The 25,130-nt window shown below is 44.5% G+C and overlaps 1 protein-coding gene across 3 annotated transcripts in view; it reads left to right on the top strand.

Annotated features, from left to right (window-relative positions):
- The window catches only part of ARL2BP (ARF like GTPase 2 binding protein), a 412,008-nt gene that overhangs the window by 80,476 nt on the left and 306,402 nt on the right, over positions 1–25,130 (top strand). For all 3 annotated transcript variants that reach the window (XM_069653370.1, XM_069653353.1, XM_069653360.1), the window contains one exon: positions 8,707–8,777. In XM_069653370.1, coding sequence (XP_069509471.1) covers positions 8,719–8,777 — 59 coding nt within the window. In that variant the 5' untranslated portion in view covers positions 8,707–8,718. The remainder of the gene's footprint in view (positions 1–8,706; positions 8,778–25,130) is intronic.

Raw genomic sequence — 25,130 nt, 5'->3', positions numbered from 1 at the left:
CACATGGCCGTACAATTGTGCCATGGGAAACACCTGCCCTCTCTTTATCTGTGTCTACTCTTCCCCATTCAAAGGAGAGCCTTAATACATTTCACAGCTAGTGTAGTCTCACAAAAGGTCTTCAACCGTGGTAAAATTTGCACTCTGCCAGGTCATCAACTTATCTCTTGCAGCTGTTCCTAGGCCATGCAACATACTAAAACTTGCTCTGTAAGCAAAAGCGGGCAGCTGAATCCATACATAGGCATTCACTTAAATTGCAAGTTAAGTAGTTCTAAAGCAAGATATATGTTCACAGTTACTTGTTTCAGAAAACCTGTCAGAAACCAGCTTCCAAAGCCTACACTATTTAATACATAGCTCACACATGTATTAGTTTATCCAAGGGATGTAATAATTACGCATTAGTGTATTGTAGATGGGATTTACCACAACGATTACCATTTGTTAATTGATTAAATCTTGAGGATATTTCTGGCTGATCTTGGCAGCCTTCAATGGTTTTGTTTTCCTGAATTTCATCACACTGCAATTTGGAATAAATTGATTTTCTATCACTTGGATTTCTGCTGCACAAGTAGAGTTTTGGAATGTTGTGCGTTTTGTGGGAATGATCAAAACATTCTGCTCTATCGATCTGAGCACCTAGTGTCTATTAAGAGATCGCTTGTATACCAACTCTGTATTGGGTGCGATTCATTAAAAAAAGAAATACACACATATATATATATTCAGTGAAAAAACCTTGTTAAAGGGACGTTATGGTTCCAAGTAAAACCGAAAAACCCTTGAAATTCGCCAGTTATGGTAAGCTAAGCAACCATAACTCGCGCCACCACCGTGCACTGCGAAGACTAACACCCAGGACATCAAAGATGACATCACAAATGTCATTGATGACATCACTGATGACATCACATGTGTATGTACTTTTCATGAAATATGTGTACAAGGGATTCTTATTATAATGTTGCGAAACAAGTGTCAAGGATCATTGCAATAAATATCATACCCTAATTAGTGCATTGAACGATGCATTGATATAAATAGCATTCTATTATGGGGTTCTATCTAGTATACTAAGCTACTCATACAGAAACATAACATTGTGTGCAGTGTACAAGATGAAGGTATAATATTCGTAATGTTAATATGTTGAATAATGAAATGATAATTGTTTTCTTAATAGATTTTTGTGTACTGTGAAATATGTAATAAGTAGCTAATAAAACACATGTATTACATAATTGCATTACTATAGACAAAACACAGACACAAGAACACATACCAATATGGGTATATAGAGGGAAAGTGAAGTTAGCAAAAAAGCACAAGTAGTAGCAGAAACAATTAATAATTTAACTGATTATTTTCGTGCAAATAAATGATTGCTCTGTTTCAAAGCTGCTATTTACCCTAGGTATATGTATCACTTGATGTGATTGGACCATAAGGAAAGTAGTGTGAGTACAATGTATACAAATTTGACCATATACAGGGAAAGTACAGCCATAAAAAAACAGAACTATCAGAAAGTGCTCATAAGTCTATTGATTATCTTTATGCACAAAAAGGATTGCTGTCTTTCAAGCTTGTGTCTTCCCGTATGTATATGTTTCATATGAAGTGACTGGACTCTAAGGGAATTACTGTAAGAACCTACTTGAAGGATACATCTACAAATAAAATAAATGTTTTAGTTTCTGACTGTTACTGAAGAAAACCATGTGGCCTAGATATGTCAGCAAAAGAAAAGAGAGTGAGCCAGACATGTGATATCATCAGTGATAGTATCCTATCTTGGGCAAGAATCACATTCTCGAGTTTGGTTCTAAAATTGTGAACCTTCATGCTTACATTCGATGTACAACCTCGTTTATGGTTTGCTGCCAGACGTATCTTTTACACTTCTTTTGTGAATGTCTACCCTCCTTTAGTTACCACCAGTAAAGCTGTTTTATTGTAGTACATCCTTTGTTCCAATGATTTGGAAGGCCAAGACCCAAGTCTCCTCACGCGGCCTTCCTTTGTGTTCTGAGGGGGAAGGATTTATTTTTACTTGCACCTGCAGGGCTTCTCAAATGGGAGCCTCCTCTGCACAATACAGGGGATAATGTTATTTTTTCAGTGCACTGCAATTGTATAGGTTGGATGCTTGCTGGACATGTCCAGCTTACTGGAAATTCAAAACCAAGATGTTATTGGAAATGCAGGGCGCAAAATAGGTGGGAGATATTTAGTTCTGATTATTGCTTAGAAGAGCCTGGTTAGCTTAACACCAACAGCTACCATGAATTTCGACTCCCTCAGTCCAACTGTTGCTGTACAAATATACCTGTCTTATTAACTGTCTGTTTGGGAATGTGTATAAAGGACCATGAGGACACCGCTAGAAGACATTTAAAGCACAATGGGTCATATATGTAATGTAAAGTAATGGGTATTTATATTGATCATTTGACCACATTATTTCTGCGGCTTGCCATGGTGGATATTGTGTATTATGCCCACAACTGAATTTCTAGACCTTGTGTTTTGTTGTGATGATGAAAGTTGGTGGGTTGGGAAGGAGTTAAAGAAAATGGTAGCAGGAAATGCAGATTAGGAGATGGGCGGGGGGAAGAAGTGAGGTGGATTGGGTGCATGGGGTCTTGACTTCTCTAATTCAAGTGAGCAGAATTGCAGAAAATGAGCTGTAGGACTGAGGTGCCGATAACTTTACGTGTAGTTTAGCATACAGATCTGGTACTACCAGTAACTTTGTTAGGGAGAATTCTCTGTTTAGGTTGAATTTCCTAACCTAGTGAGTCCCCCAGCAGCTTTGCTGGATTTTTGGGGTTTAATTTTTTCTCCTGCCAAGAGTGAGACTCTTTTACCCTCACTCTTGGACATGATTTGAGTGTGTTCCTTTGACTCTAGATGTGTTTAATGGGCTATGGGGTCTTTTACTCCATAGGGCTGCATGTGTTTTTGTGATGTGTGTTACACAGCACCCTCAGTGCAGTAACACAGGGGTGTCATAGTGACCCTCCAGTATAGACTCCATACCCTGGGACTGACTACTGTCTCCCAGGGCATGTAAAGTCACCATTGACTTTACTAGTCTTAAATTCTGAACAGAACCAGTACAAACCATCATATTGTGGACATACTGGCCGGGGCAATTCGATTGCCCCGGGGTCTGTTAGTCGAGGGGGCACGTCTCCGTCCCCCCTGATCGTTTTGGCTGTTGGCAGTGGATACTACTTTTTATATTCAACCGCAAATATTTCTCTATGGGATTTTCCCATTGTTCGGGCCACTATCTTGATTTATTTAATTACGATAGCCTCGAACATACCGCCGGTTTATTTAATTATTATTAATTCTCCGGTTGGTATTTTTTGCCAAAACTCGGTTCTAAAATGGCGTTTGTGTTCTCGCCTGTGACTCCAACCCAAGTCGAGCCCTTTGTTCCACTTTTTGGCGGGCTTCTCCACAGAAGCTCTCCAAAGTGGTGCCACTCTGTCTGGGGTACTTAGGAGGGGTGGAGGGGGATTTAGGCACCCTGGAGTGAGTTGCCTAGGCAACTCAAGTCGCACTCCGTCCTGATTGGCCGGCCGGCTCACCACTTAGCATGTTTGAGTGACAGCTAGGCTGAGTGAATGGGGGTTTTCTGCATAAAAGCAGGGCTTTGCGGACTGCAACTTCAGAAGTCGCCACAGGACCTAAGAATCCGACGAGGGAGAAGCTGAGCTGACCTGCCACGACGACACCACCGGTGGAGCCCTGCTGGACTGTCTCACCACTTTTCCCAACGACAGAGGAGATCTCCCGCCGGAGAGTCTTCTTCCTTTGACTGGTGGGGATAACCAGTTTCACCTTCTTTTCGCCTTCCCGACGCATCTCGTGGCCGCCTTGCCTGTGCCAAGCACCCCGGAACCCGAAATACCACGTTTTACCACGACCGCGAAATAAAGGGTAATACCTTTAACCGGAAAACTCCGCGGCTGGTTTCTTCCCTGGCAGTGCAACGACCTTCAGCTTTCCTCCAAGTCGAGATCTTCGACCCCCTGGACGATGCCGAGACTTGCACCCGCTGCCAGGAACAACTGCCACCGCTGGAGGATCCTTCCCACTTAAGGTACCGTGTTCCGCCTCGCTTCCCTTGCCACCGACTGTACAGGGTAGATTTAGCCCCCGGCTTTCGAACCTGGGTTAGCCTGGGACACCCTGGCTAAACTTTTCTGAGTCTCTCTAAACTCTTTTCGAACTCTCTGCAAGACTTTCAAAGCCTAGTGTAACTGTGTGATCTTGGCCACATTTGTGCTCTGCTCTCTCTAAGAGTGGGCCCAGCCTATGGACTTTGGCTCACAAGTGACTTTTGCTCTTCTCCCTTACTAAAAGTGTTCCTAAATCTTAGAGTGGTGTATCTTCACATATTCTGTCTTTTTCCCTCCCTTCTTCAGGAACTTATTGGAGTGCCATCTATAGTTAAGCGCTCACCTCTGTCTGGAAATAAGTGGTGTTAACTAAGACTTATCTGATAAGGAATAAGGGTTGTATATATTATAATAGTAACTGTGTTTAGAGTGTTTTACAATAAGACTGCTGGAGTGTTTCAAACAGTGTGTTTTTAAATAAATAATGATATACTTTGATACCAAAGCTCTGGTCAGTGTTTGCTTGTATTATTGTATCTGAGTGCCTATTGTGTATACTTTGCATACTGCTTAACTGTAGTCCTAAATATTTTGCAGTGTTCCCAAAGGGAACTGCACAGGTTTCTGCCTAACAAACTTGTACTCTGCAAAATTACAATTGGTTGCAAAATCTAAATATGCATATATACATATTTCCAGATTAAGTTCTCTGTGCACCAATGTAGGGGCCCTGCCACGTTTCCTTCCACAGTCCACCCATTTACATATGTTCAAGCACTGCACACATCCATTACAAAGAAACGGGGAATGTATGATGGACAGATTACAGAAAGTCATATCTCAGACCGTGTGGAGCTGCAGTGAAATGAGAGAGTAAAATCTAAACTGTGTAATGGCATAGAGGACCCCTGACGTGCTCTTATCTGGCCTCCACCCCTACTCCAGAGGCCCCTTCCTCCTGTTTCTGATGTGAGCATTAAATGAGTCCAAGAATACAGCAACTGTAAAAACGTGGTGGGAGAGAAGGAACGAAACGGGGAAGGGTGTTTTCTGAAAAAAGCAGCCATGTCGTATATCTTTGTTAAAGAGAAAAAACGTTGTGAAAGGGACATTATGATTTCGGCACAAAATTGAAAAACCAAAGAAATCCGAAATGATGGTAAGCTATGCAACCATAACTTGCGTCCCTACCTTTCGCTGCTCAGAGTAACACCCATGACGTCAAAGATGACCCCACAAATGGCATCCTCTGACCTCACTGAGGACATCAAATATCCTAAGAAGATATTTAAGCAATAAGCCCAATCTATGGGCCCCGGGGCATTACCTGAAGTGGTAATGCCGGGGTACTAAAAGCATTCATTTCCTGTTCCGAAACGTTCCGGTGTTTCGCAAAAGAAAAAAAAAAAGTTACAACAATGGCCGCCGGAGAAGGGAAAACAAGTTTTCCCTTTCCATGGCGGCCATTGAAAACAGTATAAAAAGTAAACAAACAAAATGGCCACCCTGGAAAAGAAGAAGGGACTACATGTAGTCCCTTCTTCCTTTCCATGGTGGCCTGTCGCGGATCAGGAGCTGATGTGCTGGACACTGAAGTGTTTCCAGCTGGTCTGCTCTTGAAAAGCAGGTAAGTATGGGGGGAGGGAGGGAGGGAAGGGGGGAGGTGGGAGCGGTGAAAACTCTAACCTCATTCTACGGCGAGGGTAGATGGCAGCTGCCAGCCCTGAGGAGGCTCAGGGCAGCGGGATTATCGTCTGGTAACGCCTGCGTTCTGAGACTCCCCATTGGCTTGGAGGCCCCTCCACCCCCCCCACCGGGTACTAATTTAGTTTAGTGTCAGTAAACGTTTTATGCAGAGTACTTGACCTGCAGTTACTGCATTGAAAACATCACATTTGTACTTTGAAGGTGTATGTAGGCCTTCACCTTGCAGAATGTCCTTGAGTTAGTTTCCTTAGGGTTTAGCCTGAGCTCATGGTTCACATACATTGAACAATAAGCAGGCCCCAGACAGATAACATTTTTATGTTTGGCCATATGGGACTACAATCTTTAGGGCTTAGGCATTGCGCATTGCCACAGGACCGGCCTAATGCTGTTCCCACTTTAACCCAAATCCTAGGGCATGGGCTTTAGAGAGGTTACCGTCCCGAGAAACAACACACAGTAGAGATTGGGTCTTGCCTGCAGCCTGGGCCAGTGGCCGTTATACTACAATTGGTGGACTGTGGGCCACTGTCCATGACTTGTGGCCACTGGCCACACTTCATGGGCCTTGAGATTGCTATGTTGTCTGTCCCACAAATCGACTCCAGTAAACCTTTGCAATGGCCTGTAGCCTGGCCCAGTGGTTACTATACCCCCATAATTGGACAGTTAGCCAGTGTACATGGCTTGTGGCTATGGCCCGTGGCATGAGCTTCAGTCATGTTGCAGGCTCTGCTAAGCATCTCCGAATAGACACTTGGCGCTACCGCAGGCCAGGGCAGGCCTAGTGCCCACTTTAATCTCATAGCCGGTCCATGGGGAATGGCCTGTGGCCAGATTGTCCGGGGCAGGCACTGGCCATGGCCAGTGGCCATTCCCCAGGCATTAAAGTTTTATATATCTATTATTTTGTACCTACGTTTTGGCACTTTTGGAATAATAAAACACTGGACAGATTAACAACCAATTGGCAAAGCATGCTTTTGGGATCTGACCGAAGCTCCTAGTGCAAGTTTGGTGAAATCTGTCCAGGGATTTGGGCTGCAGGTGTGACAGAATTTTCGTTACCATTCAAGCCAATATGAAATTTAGTTTTGGGACCCCTCTAACTTTGCATCCCCTAATAAAACCGCATCAAACTTTCCAAAAAGTTTCTATATATTTCTTTGGGAAAGTTTGTCATATGCCACCCAAACAAGTCTCTTCCTATGGAGAAAGTATCTGAACCATAACTATATATAATCCATACGCATGAATGTTCCCAAACATTTGTCAAGTTTGCGAACATCACATCAATGTCCCTGAACATCTGAGATGTTTTGTGGACATCGGAAAAGAAAAGACATCATTTTGCCCTTTGGACATCCTTCTCCTCCCCCAGAGGTGGTTTCATTTGTAAGACAAGTGTAGAGTTGTTTTTTTGAATATTTTCTCACCGTGATGTTCGGCAACTCTGGGCGCAGTTCGTGCATCAAACATGGCTTCCATTTCAGAGGTTTTGCTGCACCTCACATTTTCAGTTGACCAATGAGCGCGTTTTATGTGATGTCTGTGGATGTTACGCCACTCCCTGATTGGTCTAGCTACGTCCGCAGACACTGAAGATTTTCGGTACCAGACTGCTGCTCCGCCCGCAAGTTTGTTGCAAATCTGTCCAGCGGTTCTGACTATAGCTGTCTAGATTTTGTAAACGTTGGTCCTCCATACAACTTTGACCTCTTCTCCCCCAAACCCCTGGCCCCCCTTGACGAAACCACACCAAACTTTGTACAAAAAAGATTAAGTAGGATATGTATTTAATTTTGCAAAGCTTCGTGCTGATTCGTCGATAGGTGCCAGTTATAAGCTGCTGAAAAAGTGTTCATCCTATGGAAAGCCAACTTAACCATAACCACAGGGTCGCTATCCCCAACCCTGTAAAATATATATAATATAGACAGACAAAATACGTATTGCTGAGAATTGTATGTGCCTTTACAGAAGTATTCCTACTCTGAGTTTAAAGCTATGCTGATTCTCCTTTAAATGGGTGTGTTTTTTTTTTTTAGTGCTACACTATTTTGACAAAAATGATTACAGTTGGGCACCATTTTACCTTGCCTTTCTGCTTTCAGTCCAGGAGCCCTACAATAGCCAAACACAGATTTCTGGTGACCGGATCCTCGTGCCGTTCGAACAGCAGCCCCTGAGGCCACCCATGTCACTTTCCGTAGCCAAATCTTACTCCAGACCACCACTGTCAGTTGCCTGGCTGTTGGAATTGAAAGCAAAAAAAAAAAACGGTGACGTGAACCTCCTGGGCCTCAAAAAGTCACGTTGTAGTGCTGCGCATTGGCCACAGTGGTGACATGTCTTCAATATCTTAAACTTGTGAATAACATCGGAGTTCAGTCTATTTTCTCAAGAGATTCTTTATGGGTGCCTTGGTACCAAATGTCAAGTATAGCTTTTTCAGTATTCAAGAAAATGTAGCCCTACTTTACTTTAAATTGATGTGGGTAGTTTAGAGCGGCCAAAGAGTGAGGTCACTTTGCTTTAAACAGTATTCTAGCTGTACATAATCACTTTTTATACTTACAGTGGGGGAGAGACACTTTTAATTTGGGGATTTTTCTGCTCTGATTATTTATGGGTGCTCCCGAGTGTGGCGATGCAGGTGATGTGATAAATCATGTTCTCTTTTTTTTCTGATGTGTATTAAACGAAATGGGCAACATTTTTGTAGCTGAGCAAATATGAGTTTGTGCCTTTATAAACCTAGGTTGTGTTCTTTAAATTCAAGAAAGGCATGCAAAAAGTAACCTTTTTTTTTTTTTTTCTTTTTTTTTTAAATTAACTTTTTATGTTTGTGTTTTAGGATTTTGTTTGCATGAGTAATGGTACAGTAATCATGGAACATTTTGAAGAAGAGAATTTTGCTGTAGCAATGTAAGTGTACTGCATTATTTTTCCATAGCCTTTTGCAAGCTGATTTCCAGAATCGTTTGTCAAAGTAATACATATGCCAGTGTAACAACTGCAGCAGCCTATTGCATTTCTTAGTGTCTTTTCTTCACATCAGAATATGTCCAGTATTTGTCTCTAGTCTTCATTTTATCTATTAGTCTGATCAGGAATATTACTGCCACGTCATGTGTATCCATAGCATGCATCAGATTATCCCACACCATCATTTTTGTGGTTCTCTGTGGAATTGGGTCATTGGATTGGTAGTTGTCAGTTAATGGAGTGCAAGCCGGTGTTCAGGTTTGGCTAGCACCCATTTCAGCTGAATTTAATAGAGAGTTGGAAAGTTGATACAATGCCAAAATAATTTTAAATGTCGAGCACGGAGGCAAGGCTGCTGTACCCATTCAGGTATTCTTATTTGAAGGCCACTCTTTATGATCCGATTGGGCCTATAGATAATTGGATTTGGTTCCCAGTTTTTGGACAGTCCTGTTTATGCATATTTTCCTGTATATCTTGCCCCACAAAATACATTTCTAGTCGAGATCACGAGGCAGCAACAAAGCTGAAGAAGGGTGAAGAGCGGGGCAAGATGATGCCTGTAAAGGTAAAGTCTAGAAGGGAAGATTGTGCTTATTTAAATGACCAAGTCTTAATGAAGCGGCTTGATGAATGTTAATGGGAGATGGTTCCATAAGGTGGAGCCACCACTGAACAGATCTCTTCTTTATGAGAGTGCCATCGTATATATCCAGGTGCAGCCCCTATGCAAAATGTAGCCTTGTTTATTCGGTATAGCCTCACGTGCTACAAGAACCTTCAATGTTTGCGATCATGGACCTAGCTAACCCGAACAAATGCCATAGCTTGCACCACAGGACTAAATTTACCATGATTTGCTGTACTCATTCAGTGAAGAAGCCTGAATATGTTGTAGAATAAACTCTACCGCGTTATGGAGCAATACTTTACAGCAATACATGTCCCACATTTCACTCTTCAGTAGAACAGTGCATCGAAGTAATTCAGAATGTACCTCTGCCTCAGTTCTGATAAGGACAGTACCATACATAGCAGAATGAATTACACCCCTCTCTTTACAGATGGCACCACAGGAATGTTTCCTCACTCAGTGTAAGGGCCCTCACATGATTTCCCTACCATGTGCAAATTATGCCACTGGACTACATATCTCAGAAAGCGTTCTCTCAAACAGTATGTAAACTGACATGTTGGACACCAGCCCCAGAGTACACTTTGCTTTAGAACTACATGTCCCAGAATGCATTAGTCTCATATTGTAGAGAAAAAAAGTTGGAATACCTATACAAAACCGCACTTCATCGCACTTAATAACTATGCCTTCTAAGATCAGCCGCCGCCACCAGCCACCACCAATACAAATACTGCAACAGGATTACGTTTCACAAGACTCTTATTCACTTAATTCAGAAGCCTCCCCCACCCCACATATCAAGGATACAAATAAGGCTCCATTTAGTGTAGACTTCAGCCAGACCTAAAAATACAGCAATAGTCTGCTTGATACAGCAGCATTATAAAATAGGCCTCTGTTTTGAGAGGGTGATGGAGTCTTATAATGAAATGTCACTCCGGTAGAGATAGTTATGTTGTCACTAAACATTAGATCTTCAAACATTGCTTTAGTTTGTAGCCCTGGTCTCACTGCTAGCTAACTATATTTAATCTGGTTAATTTTATTTATAGAAATTACAGGAAAGCAATGCATTTCTCGCACAAAAAACACGTACAAAATGTAACCTTGATAACAGAACGGAGTACATGGGTTCTTGACAATGGGGCGAGTGATGTGTCTTGAAGACCATATTGTTAGGCAGAATTATATGCAGTACCCTTTGGGAACACCACACACAAGTAAGACTACAAGTGATAGTACAAATTCACCTTTGGTACAAGCCTGTACTACACAGTAAAGTGGTAGCGATGGCTGAGCAGCCAGACTTATCTCAAGAGTAAGTGAGCAGTATCAACAGTTACACAATTGTGCCAGCCTCCAGCACTGTTGGGGGGCGGGAGGGCACTCTACACAGGCACCTCACGGGCGTCACCTGTGGGCCGCCCGTGTTTCCCCCTTCTGCGTGTCACTGTGCCCTGGGCCGCTTTGCCTCCTGCCTGCTTCGTCTCTGCCTGCCTAGTTAGGGTATGTTCTTTTCGGCTGCCCCAGGGATTTGAGGGCGCTTCAAATCCCGCTCATTGGGTGTTGCATGTCTTCTGCTGTCCCGCGAGATATTGTGGCTGCTCTCCGGGACTTTACTGTACTGTTACTCATCCATTCACCAGGGCAGGGAATGGAGCCTTACGGTTAGGATGGGTGACGGGTAGAGCAGTTACAAATAAAGTGAGAAAGGTTGAAAAGTGCGCGGACTATGACATTGAGGACTTTGTCCAAAGGTGAAAAAGCATAGTTGGGAAGGCGATAGCGGAAACTAGAACAGTAGTCCGATTTAGAAAGGACTAGGTAGGAGATTAGCTGTTTAGCAGTATTGAAAGGAAGAATATGATAGATTTTTCTGATATTGAGGAGGTTGATTCTGGCTGCAATAGCAGATTTGGAGATGAAAAGCGAGAAGTTGTGAGATGGTTTGAAGGAGAGAAGACGGGGGGGAGGAAGAGTGTCTGCTTGGCTAGGAAGTGGAGAACTTCAATCTTAGTGACATTGTGCATGCGCGAGTGAGATGCCATCTGTTATTTCATGGCAGAGACATTTTTACAATTCTGACAAGTTTGTCGCATAAGGAGGTAAAGGTGGAGAAGAAGATATGAGTGCCATCAGCGAAGAGTTGCTCAGAAAACCTGTAAGAGGAGATTAGGGTGCCAAGAGCTGAAGTATAGAGCGTGAAGAGAAGTGGATCAAGAACAGACCCTTGGGGAAACTCCAACAGTAAGGGGGGTGAGTGGGGAGGCAAGGCTCTTGCAGGACACCTGAAAGTGTTAAGGGACAAGGTGTGCAGACACTCAAGCAAGGGCTTTTATTATCTCTGATGCCACAGAGAGATAATGTAGAGAGAATGTCAGAATTGTCAGCAGAATTGAAGGCAGCAGAGAGGACAGAAAAGTAGGAATAGATGAACAGTTTGCATGATGTGGAGAAGAGGTGAAGTTGCTGACATTGAGGAGAGCTGTCTTGGTAGAATGCAGTGGTCGGCAGCCAGATTGAAGAGGGTCCCGGAGGTTGCGAGTATCAAGAAACTCAGTGAGTCATTTGAATACTACTCGCTCAAGGATTTTGGAATAGTGTGGCTGTATAGAGACATGACGAAAGTTGGCAGGACAGTTAGGATCATGACCAAGTTTCTTAAGGAGAGGGATGACAGTAGCTGACTTATAGGATGAGAGAAAAGTAGCCTTATCAAAAGAGGAGTTGAATAGGGAAGTAAGATGTGAAGCAGCTCTGAGAACTATGTGCTTCACAATATGCGGGGACGGTGGGGGCACAAGAAGGGTTAGCTATCCATGACGAGTATGGCAAGAGTCTCATCAGGGTTGGTGGGGGTTCAAAGGAAAGAGAATTGTAGCCGGAGGATAGGAATGGTGTAGAAAAGTGAGCAGGAGGAGGGAATCGGAGGTAAGTAGCGAGGGTACTGCGAATGGTAGACATTTTGAGAGAGAGAGAGAGAGAGAGAGAGAGAAAAAACACATTTATCAGAGGAGTCGTTTTGAAGAGCAATGAGGTAGAGTTGTAAATCTGAGGCGTGTCTTGACCTTTGCCAAGTGCAAAGCTTTTTCTGCATTGTTTTTTTTCCCCCAGGATGCAGGTCAGCATAGGAGGGAGTGGGAGAGGTCGTAGGCAGTTGGGGATTTGGATGAGGGAAACTTGTAACAGTATTATTAGATTGAGAGAGTGAGGATGAAGCAGAGTGGAGGTTGGGGCAACGACAATAGTGATCAGGGGGAGAAGGAGCATTGGAGTTGGAGAGTTGGGATCAGAATATGGTTTCCATTTGAATAGCTGGTCAGAGAGTTCACAATGGATAGTGAGTGGTTAAGGAGAAGAGTTTGTGTCGGTGGATAGAGCAGCAGTGAGAGGGTAGGTGAACATCCCCAAAGACCATGAGGTGGTGATTGGGAGGGAGAGAGTCAAGTAGTTGGTAGATGTGGCCAAAGAATTGACCTCCTGGACCAGGTGGCTGATGGAAAGAGATAATATATATGCTGTAGGGGGCAGTGATTGTGATGATGGTGTGTTCGAAAGAGGGAGAATAGGCTGGCGATAGGAGTGTAGGTGAGATGGGAAGTTTGGAAGATGAAAACAGTCGTACACCACCACACCTGCCAGTACGGTTGGGTGAGTGGGTGAAGGTGTAGGCAGGGTCCTGATTGGCAGTTGGGCAGTAAGGGTTGCATAATCTGAGGGAGAGATCCAGGTTTCAGTAAAGTTAATGAGGTCAAGAGAAAGAGAATGAGAATTGAAGAAGTCGGAGGTAAAGGAGGTTTTATTGCAGACATACTATGCATTCCACAAAGCAATACAAAGATGTAGAAGCATAGCAACGTTGAGTCTGAGCAATAGAGAGGTGCTAGGGATATATGCAAGAAGAGGAACAGTAATGAAAGCTTGGAATGGAGTAGGTTTTATGAATGGAGAGAGTAGTGGAGCGTGAGGTGCTGTTTAGGAGAAGAGATTTCAGGTATGGGACAAGAGTTGAGATGGTTCTGACAAAGGAGAGTGCAGAGAGAAGTAGGAGGGAAAGAAAGTATTAACATGAGAATTGCATAGCACAGATGAGACTGAGAAGAAGCACCAATGTGTACTTACAGACAAGTAGCAGGATACAGCAAAGCAAAGGCTCATTGGCAAGAGGCTGAGGGAAGAAGGCTGGGAGATTGCACTTTACCTGATCGCCCTTAACTGAAGATGCCCATAAGAGCTACTAAACTATAAGACTGGGCAAAGTCACCTAAAGATGTCTGCCGCTTTTAGCTCCAGGAGTCCGGTCAGGGGATCTGAGACCAGTGCCTCCCAATAATAGTTAAAATGGAGACCGGTCTTTGGGAAAGCTGGGAGAAGTGCTTGCTAAGAGTAGGAGCGGTTGATGGAGGTGGAAAGACCTTTCAGGCAGTGTTTGGGTTAGAGGTCACCAGAGCAGCCCATAGATCTATCATGGATGCTTTTTGTAGGTCCCCTGACCTTTGCAGGCAGCCTCAGCCAGATGGAATGAGTGCATCTGGTGGTGTAATGATCTGCATGTTGCTTTCAACCCAGTTGAAGCCCCTTTTGAGGTGGAAACAAAGTTGTGGAGGAACAGAATACAAACCATCCACGTCAACATAACATAACATTCCTGTGATAACATTGCCCAGTTCTCCTCTTAGAAGATTAGGGAAATCTATGTACAGATTTAGACTAGATGGGCTGTATCTCATCCTTTGATGACTTGGAGTAAACTATATATGGCCTTGTCCATGTCACTCAAAGGACAATATTAGTGTTTTGTCCCCTTAAACAATTTATTGCCAGCAGTAAGTGGTATCTGGGGTTCCTCCGCATAATATACCCTTGTTTCATTCTAGCTGTTATACCAATCTTGAAAAAGACTTCCAGGCTGATCCTAATGAAATGGCATTTTATTATACTATCTCTAACCTTTTTTTATTGGAAAAGATATTGGATAAAATGCTGAGTATGCAAATGCAATCTTACAGAGAGAAGGGAAGGCACTTGATTTTCCTTCGCCTTCACAGCACAGAGGCAGTGATATAGCCAACTTGAATGACTTCAGGAGAGAAGTGGCTGCAGAACCTTTGACTCCTGGATCTTTTTGTGACCTCCAACCCCATCAACCACACCATCCTGACCTCTTAATTTCAGACTATTGAAGTTGATAGTGCTGCCCTAAAATGGCTAAATTTTCTTTTTCAAGATCCATAGTCTGCGGCATGTTCAAATCTCGCCATTTAAGTCTCAATCATGGTAGATGTGGACCGAAGGGCTCAGACCCATCTATTTTAATCTAAAGCTAAAATATAGATGGCCCCACTGGTGACATTCATAGAGACCTTTTGGTATTGTTGTATACAATTATGCTGACAATGCTCAGCTTTAAAGTGAAGTATAACTCTAAGAACACTTTGGAGAGATTTTGTACCTGTTTGATCTAAACAGAAAGTTGGACTACAAGCTCCTCGTGGAAGATCACCACAAAAGCTAAGGTTTTGTTGGTAGGGCATGTGGACCAAGTGCCTCTTGTTGATGTGTTCTTAGTATAAATTGGTGTCTGCCCGATACCCACATAACCAGTTTGAAACTTGGGAGTCCAGATTGTGTATGTTAATTTTATGACCTACGGGAGGGTGCAAAATTTCAATATGCAAGCTACTATCGAGTAATACAAAATTCATTCTCCACCTCAATTTCCTGCATGCATATATCACAACATTTCTTAATCGCCAAAAGTCAATCGCTATCCAATGGCTAGTGGAGAGTGCAAATTCTTCATCCTGGCTTACGGTGTTGCTGGTAGAATTCAAGCAGGTATTGCTTCAGTGTTTTGCCACTTGGACTTTGCTGCACTGCCCAAATGCATACTGCTTAGATGAGGCTGCATAGTGCCCCACCTTGCTGACGATTTGTAAGCGCTAGTTTTAAAAAGGTTTTCCCCGACCTGTATGATCTTCATGTGTGGCTGAGCGAGGCCAGTATTTATTTTAAAAGTGTCTATTATTCATAAGGCTTGACATAACCTAGGACCCAAGATTATTTGACAAATGTGTGCCATACGCTCCCAGTAGTACCCTTCACTCTATTAAAACGAGCCTTTTAATGAACACTCCCTCCACCCTCCTTTAAGAAACCAATGATGGGCAGCCATGCTTTCTCTGTGGTTGCTGCAAGTTGTTGAACACACTTAATATAGAACTAAGTCTTATCGACCATTACATCCTTTTAAGGAACTAATTCAAAAACCCACCACCTCTTGCTATAAATCTTACCCTCACAAGGCACTGGTTGTGTTTTTAGCAACAACGCACCATCCCTTGGTGGTGACAGTTTGCACTTTAAAGTATACATAGCATGACATCGGAGTCAGAGTCTGGTAGGGTCTGTGTGAAGCCTACAGTGTTTTCTTGGAGTGCGTAACTTTTGCTACCTTGTATCCAATTTCCAGTATGCTCTTTGTTTCTACAACACTCAAGGCAGAGCCTTTGCATAAAAACCCAGCTGACTCGCAGAAGGGCGCGGAGTCAACAGAGTCTGGTGGAGTCTGGGTGGAGGCTGCAGAGTGGCGTTGGCACTTCAGCCACGCTATATGATACACGCAAGCGCCTTTTGAGGGGATGGTCGCCTCCAACCGAGTGCGCGCCAAAACAGCTTCGATAATGGACGCTCTCCTGCTCCTCCTCCGCTAGTTGAGCCGCCCCTGTCTCAATGTAAGCAGTGGCGGACCAAAACATCGATGATCCGAGAACGGCAACTGGATCCTTTGGTGAGTACTCATCCCTTTGATAATTGATATTGACATTTTATTTCTATTGTGCTCGTACACAAGTGTTTCAGAGCGCGACAAGGCAAGGGAGGGGAACAGGGGAGAACAAAACAGTGATCTTACTAGGCCCAGTGACATTGAGAACGCACAAGTGCATGGGACAGGGGGAGGGGAAAAGTGCATGGAAGGGGGAGAAGTGGAAAGTGCGAAGCATAGGAGAAACAGATAAATAACAATACATAAATAATAAAGGCAACAAACAGTGGTAGTGCAGCCAGCAATTTGCAAGTGCTAGGTTTAAGGCAGCAGACATGGTAGGTCTGATAAGTGCAGGAAGAAAAAGGGGGGGGCTGTATGGGTACAGATACAGACCCCAGTGCAAGGGGTGGCCCGGAGGCAGTGCGGGAGCGTGGCAGGGTGAGCAGGTACCTGGGCCCGGAGGACAGAGGGTACACAGGTGCACGGTGCCAAGGGAGAACAGATCAGCAGGGGAGAGGGGGAGTGAAGGCAGAAGAAAAGGAAGGTCTTGAGGTGCTTCCGGAACCAGAGATGGTGCTCCTCAGGTTTTAGAGTGGCAGGGAGTCTGTTCCAGAGGGAGGCCCCAGCCGAAGGCAGATCTACCCCCAGCTCGTTTCTTTGAAAAACGACTGACCCTGAGCGAGTTGGAGGTAGAGGAGCGAAGAGCTTGAGAGGGGAGGTATTTGCGGAGGGATAGCTTAGGTATTTTGGACCCAGGCCCCAGAAAGCCTTGTGGACAATGCAGAGGGTTTTCAATTTAATCCTTGCATCCACTGGGAGCCAATGGAGAGATTTCGGAGCTGTAGAGATACGATCCCAGGGCTTGAGGCCAAGGACAAGTCTTGCAGTCCTGTTCTGGATTAGTTGCATAGGGGACGGAGAGTAGAGGCAGGTAGATTTAGAAAGATGCTGTTACAATAGTCCAAGCTAGCGAGGACCAGAGCTTGGGATACCATGAGCTTCTGGGGGAAGGAGAGGAAAGGCAGAGTGCCTCTGAGGAGGTGCAGTAGGAAATTTGACTTTTTAGAGACCTCAGAGATGTGGGCGGACAAGGAAAGGGTGGAGTCAGAGATGACCCCGAGGTTCTTCGCCTCGCAGGTAGGGGTAGGAGGAGGGCCAAGGGAGGCCGGCCAGAGAGTCGGGGGGGGGGGGGGGGGGGGAAGGATGGTGAAGGTGTGCTGATGAGGAGGATCTCCATCTTGCTGGCATTCAGACAAAGATCATTGGCGGCACACCAATCTTGAATGGCAGTTAGGCAATCCGAGATGAGAGGGGGAGAGGAGGTGGCAGAGGCAGCCTGAAAATTAGTTGTGTCGTCAGCGTAGCACTGGAATTTTGGGCAGAAAGTGGCAAATGCAGTGGGCGAGAGTCGCCAGGTATTGGTTGAAAAGCCAGGGCATGAGGCTAGACCCCTGGGGAGCACCACAGGTAAAGAGGAAGATAGATGAAAGGAAGGACCCAAGTTGGACCCGGGAGTGTCGATCTGAGAGGAAAGAGGTCAGCCAGGCCAGAGCCTGATCAGTGATACCCAGGTTTTCTCTGAGACGGTTGAGAAGGATGGTATGGTTGACCGTGTCGAAGGCAGAAGAGAGATTGAGGAGGATGAGGACAGGGGGAATGTTGGAGTCAAGGTTGGAGAGCAGATCTTCACGGATGTTCAGGAGAGCAGTTTCTGTACTTCTGGCAGCTCTGAAGCCAGACTGGTGGTCATGGAGACAGCCAAAAGAATTGGAATGAAGATTAAGCTGAGCGATGGCCAACGTTTCCGGGAGTTTGCACAGAAAGGGAGTAATGGAAATTGGGCAATAGTAAGCTGGACAAGAAGGATCAGTTGTGGGTTTCTTGAGAAGAGGATGCACAAAGGAGTGATTCAGAGGGGAGGGGAGGGTAGGGGAAGGATCCCGAGGCAAAGGAGTGGTTGCAAAAATCAGCAACGGCCGGAGCGAGGGTGTCAATGTGGTCCTTGATGGTTTTAGAGGAACAGGGATGAACCTGTTTTGACGAGGCTTTCATAGATCAGACTTGTCTAGCGACCTTGTCGGGAGAAAAGAGGAAAGGACGAGAAGGATGGTGGGGGGGTGGCTAAAGGAGGGTCAACAAGCACAAATGGAGAGGGGAGAGGAGGGGTGAAGATGTCCTGGGTTTTTTAAATGAAGTGAGAGGCAAGGGCATTGCAAAGAGCCTGGGAGGCAACAGGAGGGGTAGAGACTGCAGCAGGGTTGGCCAGCTCTTTGCAAATTTTAAAGAGTTCGGCCGAGTTGTTAGATGCCGCAGAGACACAAGCTTGAATGTGGACTCTCTTCTTGGTGAGGACAGAGTCCGTATTGCCTTTGTAGCAGGCGACAGGCGAGTTTGTCAGAGGAGGAACAGGAAGTCCTCCATTTCCTCTGAGCCGCCCTACACTTACGTTTAAGTGTAGCTAGGTCAGAGTCATACCAGGAATTGCACTTGGCTTTGGACTTCAAACGAATCCTCATGACAGGGGCAAGGGTATCAAGCGTATCAGAAATTGTGGAGTAGAGCAGAGACAGGGATGTGTCAGGATGTGAGACAGCCAGAGGTGGAGGGGGGGGGAAGTGGCGGCAAAAGCCTCAACTGACACACGCTTCATGGGCCGGATGTCTGAGAAGGTAGGTGGCAGTGTTGGGGTAGGCTTGGCTTGGGGGGAAGAGAGGGAGAGATGAGATGAGAGGAGAGGAGGGAGTGATCACTTCAGGAGAGAGGAGTGGTCAAAGGGATGGAGAGGGGGAGGTCAGAGGAGATCAAGACATCGAGTGTGTGCCCTGCAGAGTGAGTCGGGCCAGAGGGGAGGATGGACAGGGAGAGGGAGTCGCAGAGGTCACGTAAGAGTACAGAGGAGGAGCAAGGAGAGTCTAAATGTATATTGAGGTCACCGAGGAGGAGGTGTTGAGTGGTAGAGGCCAGGAGGGAGGAGGAGAGGTCTGCCCACTCAGAGAGAAATTGGGTGATTTGACCAGGAGGCCGGTAGATGGTAACCACAGTAAGAAACTGGGTAGGCGAGAGAGAAGCCTACAGACAAGGCATTCAAAGGAGGAGTAGGTCTGAGTGGGAATGATGGAGGCAGGAATCCACTCTGGAAAAATCAGGGCTACACCCCCACCGGACTGGGAGGATCTGGGTGCTGAGAGGATCTTGTAGCCATCAGGGAGGAGAGTGTCAAAGCTTGTGACAGAGCTGGCCGTGAACCATGTCTCAGTGAGACCAAGGACATTAAGGTCTAGTTCTTAAAGGAGGTGGCAGATGTCAGGAGTGTTTGACAGCAGAGTGAGAGTTGAGAGTGGCAATATGAAGAAGGTTGCCAGCCTTAAAGACCTTCCGGGGAGGGGTACAGATCAGAGGTACGCCCTGCGGAGGAGAAAGAGCCCTAGGAGGGGCCAAGTAGGAGGAGGACAGAGGGCAAGGTAGCCAAGGGGGTGAGAGGAGGGGACAGCAGGAGATGAGAGGAAATTGATGAGGCGAGGGAAGCGCCTATCAAAGAGGAGGAGATTGGCCTGAGGGCCCTGGACCATGACAGTGCCATTTAGGTAGACATTAATGATGACTTTAGAGGAGTCGAAGGAAGCCATGAGAACTTCCCAGCGAGTGCCACCATTAATGGGAGAGGAGGAGATGGGGCAGAGCACAGAGACCATACAAGGAGTCCATAGATCTGGCGAAGGAACGACGAAGAGGATGTCGGTGAGGGTCTGTCTGGCGGAAGCATTGGAGTAGGTGTCGGCAATAGGAAGACCACGGTTAGAGTCCAAGATATCCTTTTTGAACTTCTTCCTACCATACTTGGTGAGAAGGGAAGGATAGTTAATGGAGAAGCAGTTGGAAAAGATAGGAGAAACAGTGCCATTTGGGTGGAAGCAAGGAGAGGATGGAGATACTGGGGGGGGCTAAGGCAGGTAGGTGTGGGACAAAAGTGAGTGGTGAGGTCACTGGGCTGGCAAGTTACAGAGAAGAAACGGTATACAAGCAAAATGCAGAGAATTTCGCAATGGGCAGCAAGATTTGACTTTTTAGCACAAAGCAAAAACGGCAAGATTTGACTCAACTTGCACGGCGACCCAGGGGGTGGTTGAGCAATTGTCCGCAACACACATAGGGGACGGTCTCCCACCCCCAAGCTCAGACGAATGTTCTACTGACACTAAGCAGTTAAGGGATGATTTATTCCTTGAAACAAGCGAGAGTGATTCTCCACACATCATTGACGGCTTGCCTCTTAAAACTAAAAGTATTGATGTGATTTAGGGATGAGTCTGTAAAATGTAGTAATTTACTCTAGACCATGGCACACTCTCCTTGTGAGGTCCCCTTTGCCCCTAAAGATCTTCAAAAAGACCCCCAACGAACATCAAATGAACAAGATTCCATGTATCGTTCGTCAATTGAAGCAAACAAGCTCTGTGAAATGGAGTGTTTAATGGAACACAACGATCCCACAACTTCATGTTTGACTCAAAAAAACAAAGCAATCCAAGCGAAATTAAGCTGGCAGACCAAATACGGCAAACAAAATAAACAAACACTCACCTTGAGACTGCCGATAACAACACAGAATAAACTCATGGCGCGCCTTTCGTTGGATATAACAGAAATTGAAGATTTTATGGCAAACCACGAAAAACGGGAGGAAATCTTTGGTGTAACAAATATAACAAAGCTGACTCCACCAAACATAGCCATGACTTCTACTCCTTTCCAACGCTCCCATAAAGAAACGATTGGAGCAATGACATCTAGACAGTCGTCAGACCATAATATCACACAAATAAAATAGGAATTGAACGGGCCGTTCCCCCAGGGTGTCGGCCCTATTACGGGAAAAGAACAACAAGATGACAAGAGGGAGAAATGCAAGTGCAATTATCATAGTGAATAGCCCCGCAAAGCCATCCCGACCTCCATGGTTGAACTTCAAAACATAATGATGGCCGCTGCAACACACTCACTTATCCCATTTCTCAAATTGTATGAATCAGTCGGAGAAACAATGAAGGACCAATCTACGCTTGTAGCGATGATTCATTCCAAACACATATTCATTGAAGCATTTGTAACTAAAATTCAATCGAGACTTTATATGGAAGCAGAAGCTTCCAACCAATGGCAATTTAGGCTATTTGACATCGCCTAGAGTGACCGGGCTGACAAGGCCCAATTGACTACAACAATGTTGGAAATCCTAACGGAGAAGCACTTGTGACGGTGCTCTCGAAACAAGACCAGGATTACAACTACAACCTGTTAATCAGCAGATTTAATATCCCTGATGCGGTACTATACATCCAAGAGCCGTACCAATACTTTCAGATAGCAGAGCGATAGACGACAACATAACTGCAGGGGCGGAAAAACAAAATGTGCTAGGTTTGCCTCCCAATGATACGGAAACAGGGTTAATGGAGCAACAAAAGAAAACATATTGAGAAATTGGTAAATCAGATTGCACGCCCTGACAAAGCGACTCAAATTACAGCTTTCCAAGGCCCGGGAGCCTTTCCAATTTTTGAGTGGCATAAGAACGTTCAAAACAATATATACCTAAAGATCATACCCATCAAGTGAAATAAAGGGCCTCTGGCTATAAAGAAGAGAAAGAACACAGAGATGGTCTAGAGCATTTTTAAGAAATTCAACAATGCCCTACCCAACTCGTGAAAAATGGAGCAACATGAAAAGATGGTCCGACTGAAAAACAAACAAATAGATCCCCGAAAGAACAGTCGATACCTCTAACATCGGATGAACAAGATGTATTAAGGAATTTGTACGTTTATATAGACGAGACAAATCAAAATATAAATAATGAGCACAAAAGTGAGAAAGATCTGTCTCTGATCGTCGTTGGCTAATATGAAGAAGGTCACAGTGTACACTATGAAACGTGAGCTTTCATGTGAAAATATCACAGATGATGATCTAGAGTCTGTAGAGCTGGATTCTAGTACCATATCAGAAGTTTCTCTCCAAGACCATTGAAGAGATGCAGCTATGAAACTTAACACCGACCAAACGCCAAATCCGGCTCAAAACCCAATAGACTCCTGGCTTAAATTACCCATCTTTCTTGACTCCAGATGCTATGTCTCACTTGCAATTATAAAGATAGAACGGATGAATACAAAGGAAGATGGTTTAATATAAAATTTAACAAATATTCTCTGATTACTGCAGGTGATTCCACAGTTAAAAACCATCAAATGAGAGGTCATTAAATTGATCGAATTTTGTCATGAGGAAAAAAACTGATCAAGCTTGGATCCAATTCAATACACCCCAGATTTTAGCGAGGCTGATAGAACAGCACAGATCTACTCGTCAAACTAGGCTTCCTGTGTACACAATGTGAAAAAGAGGAACCTATGATATCCCACAAACAAGTCGATGCCAATCAAGAATGGGAGGAAAATAATCTGCCGACAGCAAATCAAAGACTGCATCACCAAATGTCTAACCTTGACTATGTCATGGGTGAAAATGATTGAGCTAGAACCGGTCGCAAAAGAATAAATTCCCCCAGTAGAGGAAGAAAATAATCTGCCTTCTGGAAACGTGGCTCCACAAACCTCCAATTTGTGATGGTTATGTGGTTTGCATGAATCCCTCTATCAAGCAGTCCAAAGGACGTCTTGCGTCCGGTTTACTGACACTAATTAAAATAGATGGCGTACCAGAAGTTAGACAGCTGACAAACCCTAATCCCTGGACTCGGCTCACTATCGTCGAACTCCAATCTCAAATCCAAAGTTCAAAAAGCAAGGAAGAAAAAAGATAAAAGTGAAAAAACTGGGATAATAAACCTTTATTGGAATCCTACAGCTACTAATACCGATTTATTCTTCGATACAACCCTATCCACAGACCTACGACTTGAACATACATTTGTTTACCCATGATGGAACAGAAATTGAATTGAGGAAATTAACTCGAAGTGCCCGAATATGGAGCAAGGAAATTGAGAAAAGGCAGATGACTCTAACCAACAGTTGCTTTGTAGATGACAACCTTCTGATGCCGACTTGGTCAAGAGGTACATCGACTGCGTTTCTGGATTTAATCTACACTTCTGAGCAAATTATGGAGGATATTATACATTTCTCTAATAAACCATCTACTAACGGCGATCACAACAAAATATCAATTGAATGGTTGAAGAATATACTTGTAACAACTAAAATACAAATGCAGATGTAAGAATTGAATAAAGGTATTAATCGTCTAACAATTTCTGAAGCACAAGCTGCCGGACTAATGAACACGTTCCAACTATTGCTCCGTCACAACAGTGAAAAACTAGAATACGGATGGCTGTTGAGACCATTCATGTTAGCAAGCAAGAAGATCCAAACACAGCGTAGGAAATATATGCACACGTATAATGGCCAAATAGCAGCAAAAAAATGAACTGCGAAAGAAAATAAAGAAAGCTAAGAAGTTAGAACAAATGCATGCCATAAAAACTGTCAAATTTCAAACAATGTAAGAACTGCATAATATGCTAAAGGCGGATATCATGCAAAATGACGCTGAAAACATTCTAAGTGCTCTTCAAAACTAAAATACCAGAAACTTGAGGAATTTGCTTAATGAAAATTCTGAACAGCAAGAGAAATTCCTGTTGGATGTTCCGGAGGTAGAGTGGATAACTTATTTCACTATACACCAAACGAAATGACCACTGGGAAGAAAGAGCACCCAATAAAAACTCCAAATGGAACCTCTGATGGGATCCAGAGGATCTACTGAAGCACATTAAACATCTAAACTAATTTCGTGCCCCCGGCCCTGACGGTCTAAGCAATGGAAAGCTTAGACAGAATCCTGAAGCATGGACGGATTTGTCCATGGCATTGTTTGCGATCATCAATAAAACCATACCGATTACGTGGGAAACAGCCATCCTGGTAACTATTTTTAAACACTGATACAGAAAAAGTCTGCAAACGATCGGCTTACAACGCTTCTGGATTCACTGGGCAAGGTGTTTGCGTCTTTACTATTAAGAAAATCAACAGAATGGGCAAAGACAGCAGGAAGAAGTGATCCTAGGCAAACGGGATTTATAAAGAACGTAGGGACAAATGTTAAGCTGCTCCTATTTAACATGCAAAAATTGGAAGCAATGAAAGAAAGAACCACGACTCATTGTTAAATAGCAGGCAGGAGTCAGTAATTCAGGTTAAATCAAAGAAGGGATTTATTCAGGTTTTACGACCGAATTTGCCGTTGACAAATAATGCAAAGTAAATAGGCTTCTCACTGGCACTGTGCTTTTCAAAACGAAATTGCAGCTTTTGAAACTTAAACCACCAATAATGAAAAATAATAGGCAAATAGGCTTTTCAGTCCTGCACTTCACTTGCAATGGCCATATCACGGAACATTCTTTTTTCTGCCGGCTTTTCCTCGTGAGCCGTGTTTGAACCAAGAAGGAAAATAAAGAAAACAAAACCACGAACGTTCCTCCCAGACGGCGTTGTGCTCTCGCAATTAGAGCTCTGCTCGTAAAATGTCACAGGAGTTCCAAGAGCACCCTTTACTTGCCGTCTTTGTTTTCGCTTTGGTTGTCCGGATCCCTGGTTTGAATGTGCGGCTGTAGGGGCTTCCTCGGTCCCAGGGATAGATTGACCTAGTATGCCCACTCGAATCCACTGACGTCCGGGCTCCACTCCGCTGTGCCTGCATTCGGCTCCTAGATGGAAAAATCGGGAGAGCTAATGAGTTCCAGGTTGCCGTTTTTAACCGCACCTCCCCTCCACCCTTTTCACCTTCAGGTGTGCGCAATTCCTTCCACCTTTCCCCAGTCAGTCCCTCCCTTTCCCTCTCCACCTCCCGA

The sequence above is a fragment of the Ambystoma mexicanum genome, chromosome 1p (genome assembly GCF_040938575.1).
Source record: "Ambystoma mexicanum isolate Mex_15411 chromosome 1p, UKY_AmexF1_1, whole genome shotgun sequence".
Taxonomy (NCBI): domain Eukaryota; kingdom Metazoa; phylum Chordata; class Amphibia; order Caudata; family Ambystomatidae; genus Ambystoma; species Ambystoma mexicanum.
Note: the sequence above shows the minus strand (reverse complement) of the source record. Positions and strands in the feature narration are given on the sequence as shown.